General features: G+C 34.3%; 2 protein-coding genes across 2 annotated transcripts in view; both read right to left on the bottom strand.

Annotated features, from left to right (window-relative positions):
* The window catches only part of LOC105618310 (inositol-tetrakisphosphate 1-kinase-like), a 3,113-nt gene extending 2,455 nt beyond the window's left edge, over positions 1–658 (bottom strand). Inside the window, exon 1 of the mRNA XM_012199851.1 lies at positions 521–658. Within this exon, the coding sequence (XP_012055241.1) occupies positions 521–658 (138 nt within the window). The remainder of the gene's footprint in view (positions 1–520) is intronic.
* Positions 659–2,994: 2,336 nt separating this feature from the next.
* Positions 2,995–9,813, bottom strand: LOC105618433 (myosin heavy chain, striated muscle-like). The gene is made up of 7 exons (XM_012199974.1): positions 9,619–9,813; positions 9,375–9,541; positions 8,000–8,525; positions 4,194–7,480; positions 3,849–3,885; positions 3,186–3,380; positions 2,995–3,012 (listed from the first exon to the last, which is right to left on the bottom strand). Exons 1-7 carry the CDS (start codon positions 9,811–9,813, stop codon positions 2,995–2,997), a joined length of 4,425 nt encoding a protein of 1,474 aa, XP_012055364.1.

The raw sequence follows: 9,813 nt of genomic DNA, 5'->3' as shown, positions 1-9,813 counted from the left end.
ACGTACAGAAAACGAGATATATATATATATATATATATATATATATATATATATATATATACACATCCTTTTTTTTGAAATTAAGAAAATTACTTTAATTGCTGTATATCAGTGATAATTACTGCATTGTTACTTAATAATCTGAGCTAAAGAAAACATATGTATTGTCGAAACGTATTAAAATCTTTTTAATGTCAATATTTTAATATCAATACATATAATTTTTTATGATCTACAATTTTTATGATCCAAGAATAATATTATAATAAATTAACATTTAATTTTTTTTAAATTTTGACTGCTTGTTTCCTTGACCTTATTTAAAACTTTCATATTTGTTGTACATGAGCTTGATTACTAACTTATTATAAGAAAATTATTTTTACATATAAAAATTGTATTATCATCACTTATTTTTTATAACATTTTTCAAAGTACAGGAAATGCTTCGCGTCTCAAACATTTTCTAGAAATGTTTCTGCCCATCAATATCGCATGTCAAAGGTGGGTATTCGCTCACCATTTTCAACCGAAATCCTTCTGACTCGCATATGTTCTCGAAATCGGTCCAATTGAATTTCTGCCGTTTTCTCTCGGGCACCCAGTAACCGATGACACACTTGTCGTACATTCTTCCTTCCTCGCTCGTGCTGGCCATGCCGCGCTGACACCGATCACCGATCACGTGCGGATCGGCGTTCGATCGACAGCACTCGTCCCTCGTGTTTGTACGTCCCTGGAATGAGACGGTCGGCAGCTTTCATCCTCACGGCACCGTTCCAACGATTCTCCGCGAGGTCTGGCTCATACTTGGGCAGCGTGGCGGTAAAACGAGGTTAGGTTCTATCGTCGTTGAGACTCGTCGTATTTCGATGATTATCCCTTGATAGCCGCCGTCGAGAAAACACTTCTTCGCCAAAGAATCGAAATCTCCTTTTGATTGCTCGATCGTCTTCTCTGCTCGTCGCACGTCGCTCGTCGTCGACGTCGCCAATCCTATTGTTTACTTTTCGCACACTGCACAGCACACGCTGCACATGCCGCCGGAAGTGTACCTCTTATCGGACGTGCGTGATCGCCAAATAAACACGCGCTACTCCGATCGGTTTTCGACTTTCGAATGTAGTCAGTATCATCGGTTTTACGATCGCGATATTTGAGAAATGTAGAAGGATTCACTTGTTACTCGAATGTTCTCTAGGTCGTTCAAGTACGTTGGCTTTCTTGCGCTGCGAAGCTTACGTGATCGTTACGAGAACGCTACAATTTTTCTACGGTGTTATCGTGAAAAATTTAAGTGTAAAATGCGATAAATGCAGGGTTAATCCGGTTAATACAGATAACATTTGATTTTATCTGCAAATACATTTTTTTAATATTTTATATATATAATATTTAATATGACTGTTACACTTCTTGTTCTTATTAATAACTTTAAAAAAAATTTCCTAGTAATTTTAAAAATTACAACTGTATACTGTTTTTTTCTCTATTTATTTTTATAATTAACCCTCCGTCGAAATACGAAATTTTTACTCTTCGTCTGCAATCTGGGTCTTCAAACTTCAGTGCAGATTTTTATATTGTTCCGGATTATGTAAAACTCTGAAAAAATTCTTACAGACTTATGAAAACTTTAACTAAAAATTTTTAATATCGTAGAAATTTTGGATTATATTTTACTTATTTTTTAATGTGATTTATATTTGTTTATATTTATTCAGAATTTTTACAATTATTAAAAATTGACTATATTTTTAAGGTTCAACTACCGACGAAGAATTAAAATATGTCTACTTCCATATGTAACTTCAATTAGGTCTTTTTGATAAAAGTCACACGATGAAAGAATATTTATACGCAGAATAGCAATATTGTAGCAATTTTAACAATATTACAGAAATATATATTACAAGTCATGCGACATAAAATTTTCTAACAATATTGCAAGAACGTTGCAGTAGTCGCAATCTTTAAAATATCCTGTATCAATCGATACCACAGCTCGTTATCGCAACATAAATAAAAATCGTTGAAAAGAATGTCATCTATGATAAGTGTCATGTATCGCGGAGAATCTGTGTGACGTTCTAAATACGTTCAGAGCTTCCCAGGAGAGACTGCAAGAGAAATGAGAGTTTATAGAACATTATATAGACCTGTACACAATCAATAATACTGTTTAGTTTATTATTATTGAATCAGTAACACTGATAGTACGCATCAATATTTTTACCTTACATGATCGATATTATTGATAATTTCAGGTATTTGTTGGGAAATTTTTCAAAAAAGTGGAAACATTTATATATTGACTAATAATATATATTATATATTATTATATAATATATATTATATATTATTATATAATATATATTATATATTATTATGTAATATATATTATATATTACAAACAATTATATATTGACTAATAATATAATAATATTGGTAAAAAAATACTCTTAGAAACATGATCAAATATTTTCAAAATTTTCATTTCACAGTCCTTAAACATGTTACCCTTTTTGAGTGACGATTTTGATAATTTAATTAATTTTGAAATTATAACAAACCCTGAATAATTCATCAAAAATGATATAATTCAAAATCTCACGAATAGTTTATGTTTACCTTGATCAATTAAAATGACTAATTTAAAATAAAATCTTCTTCAAACAACTCCGATTCATAAAAACTGTCTTAATTCCAAATGTTCTCTATAAAAAAAAATCTCCCTTTTTTTTATTTATAAAAACGACATAACTCCTGTGTTGCATTTGTAGAAATGTATTATGACCTCTTTAAATATCTTAAAAAACACAAGTACTATTTGGCGGATGGACTTAAATTAAATTAGTTTATTCTTGACAATTGATAGCGCAATCTTTACCTAACTTATTCATGGTAATAACTCCAAAATCCCATCTTTGAGTTAAATCACTTTTGAAATAAAGAAATTGATGATATTATCGACAGTTCCAGATTTCTTGATTCTCAAACATCGCTGTAATACTTAAAAACGAAATGACCAGCAGTGTTCTACATCAATCCATCAATATTAACCAGACACGATCAATAATATTATTAGTATTTATTCATGTTGATGGTATTATTGATTGTGTAAAATATTAACAATTTTTTTTTCCTTTTTTTCCTTTCTCCTTGTGTTTTTTTGATACACTCACCATCGTGGAATCGTTCAAAGATGTTAGTATACTCCTGGTGACGAGAACCGTCACACTACTATCACGATCCATTGTATTATCCTCGATCAAATCGTGTTTCCTCCTCAAGATGCGCACCTCGCCGAGGGAATACGAGCACGAGCTCGGCATGTACAGTTCTCCCTCAGAATGAGACGTCTCAGGAGTAGTCCCGACCTGAAACCGAGAATCAAGTTAATTTGCCGATATAATATTTTATCAAGAATTCTTTCTTATTACGAAATGTAAATTATTATCAAACATTGGATTTTATTGCATAATAAAATTCAATTAGAGACAGAATTATGTCATTATATTGTTTCGTAAAGCAATGCGATAATGTTTGGTTGCAATACTATATTAATTTATATGTCGTTTACATTAACATAAATAATTTATGACATTATCATAATGAAAAAGGAGAAAGGGAAAGAATGCCAGAAATTTCATTGTATCTATTTCTTTTATATCTATTTCGATTTAATACACTGAAAGAAAAAATTGGCTGAGTATGGCATAGCATTTTTAATTGATTACAGCAGCTAATCATTTCTTTCAATGTGTTATTACAAAAATTTCTCATTGTATATTTTGTACGTTTTTATCTCTTTTTTATTCTAGAATAATTAAAAATTTCTCACTTACTCTTCTCGCGTCTACACTCAACGCGCCATTAGTCGATCTGCGAATCAAATATACAATGAAAAGATTAAATAATTTCACTAAAATATGAATCGTTTATATTTCACCAAACAGTTTTATTATTATATATCTTCATATTTCAAATTAATTCACAATCAATTTTTTTAATATCTAAGTTCCATTTAATTTATGTTAATTAAAGGAATTTCGTTAATAAATTTCAATAAAACAAACTGGCCTAACTTGTATAAAAAATAATGAAAACTATATAACAATAAATATAATTTAATGAGAATAATCAAAATTTTCAGCTCAGGAAGATTAACAATAACGTATCCTTAGATTCACCTGTCGTCGCGGTCCAGTAACGTACTGCTGACACTAGAATTAGAGCTAGACAAGACATCTATCTTATATTTTCGTGATATGCTTGTCAAATCAATTGACTGCCGCTCGTTATCGCTTATCATGGTTTTCTGAGACTTTGAGATCTCATTTCCGTCTCTGCGGTTTTCAACCACTGCAAACGTCAATTTGCAAGCTTCCTCGTTTCTCATATCTCTTGTTGAATTATCCTTTCCAGCAAAGGAAATTTGCTTGTTACGAGACGCGACTTTCCGCGAAGATGACTCGCTATTTTTTGACAAAGCACAGTCTCGTGAAGATTCGGCTGAGTAATTCGCAGGGTTCTTTTGTTTAACTATTTCTTGAGGATCAAGAAATATTTTCGCTTCATGTAAAGATCCAGTGTTTTCTTTTGCCGATAAATGTATGAAATCAATGTCTCCTTTCGCCACATCTTCATCAATAAACTTCGATTTGGCAGGGCTTACATCCGAACAAACTCGCCCGTTTTTTGTTTCGAAAACTTCTGCAAATGTGAACAATACTTTTTTGTCTGCCGGCGTGGTACTGTCTTGCTGTCCGTTTGTAATTTCTTTTATAGCTTCTTCTAGGATATTTGAACGCGCTTCAATCACTTGATCGGCTTGCGTGACAATTTCATTTGTACGTTGATTTTTATCAATCTGCACAACTTCCTTCGTTTTATCGTCTTCAAACTTTTCGATAATTATATCATCTTTATTTTTAGATACCGAGATTCCGATAACTAAATCGACAGTTTCTATTTCGCTTCCCCCTTTCGATCTTGCAGATGTAATCTTCGTAGACAAATGTTCGGAATTTTCCTCGGGATTTTCATTATCGTCGCTACGGATGTCGGAGATCTGTTTTAACGACTCGGCTTCCGAATACGAGTTTTCATTGCTGTTATTATTCTTGTTATTCTTCGAATTTTTAATCTCGAAATGAACTACGGAATGAACACTTTCTCCCAATTCCGGAATTGCGGGAGAGAAATATTTATTAGAATTTTTTGAATCGTTAGATTTCCCAGTAACTTGTCCAATATTCGTATTATTTTCTGTTCGCAAAATTGTCTCCTCATTTGCATTCGACGTAGCGTTCGTCCGAATCAAAGAACCAGTGACGTTCTGAGAAAATGCCTCCTCCTTCTCATTGACATCTTTGTCCGTTTGATTTTTAACATCAATCAAAACAGTTCTCACCATATCCGCGTTTTCTGTCCGACTTATGTCCTTTTTACTATTCACAAAATGTTGCGTAGACTCGCAACGAGCCGTAGAGCGAACGCTCTCTCTCGTCTCGCGACATTCAGATAAGTCGGAGAAGTGCCCGCCGAGACCTTTAAGTTCATAGGATTTTTTGGCAAAATTTTGCTCGATTTCACTCTCATCAATTTTTACTGGCGTCTGTTGCACGCTTTGTTCTCGTGACTCGTCGATTGCATTCGACAGAGCATTGCTACGAGCTAAGGAATCGGAAACGTTTTGAAAGAATAATTTCCTGTCGTTCGCGTTTCCTTGATCGGACTGACTTTTCACGTTAATCAGGATATTTCTCAGAATGTCCAAGGTTTCCGACTGATGCGCGTCGCGGATCGATTCAGCTTCGCGCAAATGATCCAGAAGCTTCTGAACCGCTGCAGGTGTTATCGCCGACTCCTTTAAGGCGCTCACAATCTTTCCTTCGATGCTCCGTTTTTCATCCTGCAGGATGTAAGCAAGAAACTGATCTACCGCTTGGGACATGTCCTTTCGGAAAAACCGCGTGAAAATTCTGTCATCAGTGTATTCCTTTCTAGAACGACGGATCTTGTGCTCCGAGAATTTCCTCGCAGACGTGACTTTATCACGATTATCCCGGACGATTTCCTTCTTCTGATGACACAGAGCCTCCGTGTGTGTGCTGGATAACGTTGGTACCAAGTTGGAAAATGTCGTGGCATCCGATCTGTCCATCGACGATTCCGATAAATACGCTTTGGTCGCCGACCGTTGAATTCTATCGCTGTCGCGAGATGTCCTGGGGCTGTCATTCGCATCCGATGCAGGAAACAGGCTAGATTCGACGGAGTTCTTCGAGTAATTATTGCGAGAACCATCTTCTTTCGTGAAAGCCAACGATTTCGTCCCCGCCGTGTTTGCTGCCTGCAGATCGTCGGTTTGATGTACTTTTGAGATGGTCAGATCCTCGTTTTTTAGTTCAGTTTCCAAAAGTGATGATCGAGCTGCCTTGTTTGACGTCTCATTCAACGGATACTCGTCATCTTTATTATTTAGCGAGTTCCGTGAAAATTTCACGTCTTGAGACACTAGCTCGTCTTCATCTTTCAGCTTGTATATTGCGAATTTAAAGTCTGATAGTAATTCCGAAAGCTTTCTGGTCACTCGAGTGATATGTTCGATTTTCTTGTCATTGGAATGCAGGATTGAATCCAAGTCATCAAAACACGGTCGATACAAATCGATATCATCCAAATTATTCTCCGCAAAAATTGTTTCTCGGAAAACATCCGTATAGTCTGAAGTAAAAGATCGACGTTGTACATCTTCATTAGTGTTCAGTTCATCTTGTCCGTTATGACTATTGAATGTGTGCGAAAAATGTCTATCAATCGTCCGATGAGGTCTCGAACTTTCTGCTTGTCGACAATGCGAAGCGATATTTTCGCGCTGTCGAGAAAAATCCATTGTCCTTGAAATGTCGTCGTCAGATGACGAGTTTGATCGATCACTTTGGTTTTCCTCCACCTGGATCTTATCTACAATGTTTTCGACGTTTCGCTGATGGTCAGCACTTCTCTTACAGAATATTCCGTCATCCTCTGCGTAATGGATTTGCATATCATCGGCGGAGGATAAAAAAAGAATTCCCTCGTGATTCTCGTTTCTCGCTTTGTGCAATTTTTCATTCCTATCAATCTGTGGAGTTTCAATCACTGCGAACTTAGTCGCTCCTTGACTCGTCGTGTTTCTTAAACATTCAGACGTCCTTTCGACAACCTGCGAATCAGGATCCTTCTTCTCTTGTCTAAGATTTCGGACTTTCGGGGATTGAAGTCGTTCGACTTCGTCTTGTCCAGCATTAGAATTCTTGGCATCTTCAAACTCTTTTTCCAACTTGCTTACAGTAGTTACCGGTATTGTTTCGGTCGCAGCTTCGGTAATCGATTTCTCAATCGATTTCCCTCGTTGTAACGTGTCCAATCTCATACGGCGTGTTCTTGGCGTCTCTGATACTTCCGGGTCGTTCATTCTATTATCTGCATTCTGCACAGTTAAAAAATTTGTGTTAAATTTAATACATTTCAGATATCTCAAACTTACTATTAATTTAACAAGCAGAACTGGGCGTGTATATCAAATACTTTCATTTTACACATTTGTAATATAATTGTATTTTATATATTTTATATTTTAAATCGAAAAATTAGAAATATTTTTATTTTGCAACTCAAGTAACAAAATCAATTGTCAATTTCAGTATTTGAAATACAAAATATTTTTAATCGTTTGATTTGAAATATTGAAATACAATTATATAAAAATACTATGTTTAAGATAAAAGTATTTGATTTTTCAAGACTGGTCAAAAGTATTTGACTGAACATAAGATGAATATGTTAGAAAGTATCACAATTTATAAGCAATTAAATATTTCTTTATTAAAATTAATATTCTGATATATTAAATTAATATGTTTCAATAAATTTATTCAAAAATTCAACAAAAAAGTTTAACAAGGACTGAGTAGATTATTTCTAATACAAAATGCAAAATGTTTTTTACTGTTTGAATAACATCATGGCATAGGATATAAGTAGCCGTATTCGCGCGACTTTGCGCCGGATACGGCTCTGGCGAAATGTGCACGTCCTCCAGATCCTGTTTGACCAATTCTCGGTCAACAATGTGCACCGATGGTCCTATTTGAATTTCACACTCGTTTCCTCGTGCCGACAACATTCGCCGACGATCGCGAGCACGATCGTCGCGTGCTGTGGTCTCGACGTTATTGATCGAGTTCTTCGACAATACTCGGGTAGGCGACGCACGTCCATGAGACCGATTGTCGCTTCCGTATCCAAGAGATGACCAGTCGGCACGTCGTCGACGCGACATTCGAAATTTTGGCGCCGACAAATCAACCCTGCGAACGATGACACGAGGAAAATCACGTTTCTCCGAACGTGCGCTCTTGTCGTTCGCCTCCGATAATTTTGAAGAACATGCATCCTGAAACTTGGAGGCTACCAGCTCGCGAACGTACAACCGCTCTTCCATCTCGTCATCCAACGGGAGCTCATCCAAATACCTAAAGGCACATAATATAAATTACATAAATGATATACAATATTTTGTAATAAATTACATAAACACTAAATGACATAAATTATTAATTAAAATAAAAAATTAATTTTTAAGTATTGTAAATCATATAATAAGGATTTCATTCTATCAATCGATCGGTAAATTTAAACGAAATACGATTTGAACATTGTGGACAATGTGTATATATGTATGTATACGAAAAGAATGATTTTACTGAAGTACTTAAAAATTTTAATAGGTAAGTACAGATCAGAAAATGATTATTATCAATTTATTAAATATTTATTAAATATTTATATCGCCATTATGTGAAAACATTGATTTCAAAAGATACTCGTTAATTTCAATTTAATTTAAATCGTTAATTTAAATTATATATATAAAGAATGATTTTCTCAAATATCTAAAAATTTAGACAAGTACAGGTACTGAAAATAATTTGACTGGACTATCAAAATAATTATGAAGGAAACTCGAGCATAATGAGCAAAAAGTTTTAAACATTCTAGCAATTAGTTTGAGTCCTTCATAATTATTTTGATGATCCATTTTGATGATCAAATTATTTTAAAATCTGTACTTAAAAACTTATCTAAATTTTTAGATACTTGAGAAAATTATTTTTTCGTATACATATAATTTAAATTAAAATTAATGTAACTTTTAAAATCGATGTTTTCAGATAATGGCGATATAAATATTTATAATAAATTGTATGATAAGAAAAATAGCAATTGCAGAAGAAGAAACTCGATTGTAAAATTCTAAATAAAATAAGATGGAATGTTCTGTAAAAAGGGATTTTAAAAATTAGGTTTTCCTTTCTACTCACATATTTCTGTGCTGTCGTGCGGAATCGAAATTCGACGTTGCGCAGACTTCCATGAGTTGTATCTTTGCATTGTTAACAATCTTTTCGGCATTTTCAAGAGCGGTGGATGTTTCGGGACTCAAGATGGAATTGGAAGGCTGCACTTCTACCGATCGATGCGTATCAAACTGTAATAGAAAATTTTATCGTAAAACGCATATAGAATAACTAAACGTTGAATAAATAAAATGTGAATGTTCAGTACAGTTCTTTCGTTAATAACGTGACTCGCACGTTTACAAGACTCTCTGCCACTTCCACAAGTTGCATTCGTGACTATTGATTTTTTAGATACAACAGTTACAGGATGTCGATTCGCATTGTGTATTCTGATATCATTATCTTTCCTGCGCGTTACATTCTCCTTGTGTTTGCAATAACACGTGCGAATGGAAGTCAT

Source organism: Atta cephalotes (assembly GCF_000143395.1).
Source record: "Atta cephalotes unplaced genomic scaffold scaffold00016, whole genome shotgun sequence".
Lineage (NCBI taxonomy): Eukaryota > Metazoa > Arthropoda > Insecta > Hymenoptera > Formicidae > Atta > Atta cephalotes.
The sequence above is the reverse complement of the archived record's forward strand: the minus strand, read 5'-3'. Positions and strand labels throughout refer to the sequence as shown.

Coding starts and splice junctions, on each gene's coding strand:
- LOC105618433 (XM_012199974.1), bottom strand. CDS start 9,813: ATGACTTCCATTCGCACGTGTTATTGCAAACACAAGGAGAATGTAACG. Junction 7,481..7,999: donor GCCATGATGTTATTCAAACA/GTAAAAAACATT, acceptor TTAACTGTGCAG/AATGCAGATAATAGAATGAA. Junction 3,381..3,848: donor TGAGTGTAGACGCGAGAAGA/GTAAGTGAGAAA, acceptor TCTCGGTTTCAG/GTCGGGACTACTCCTGAGAC.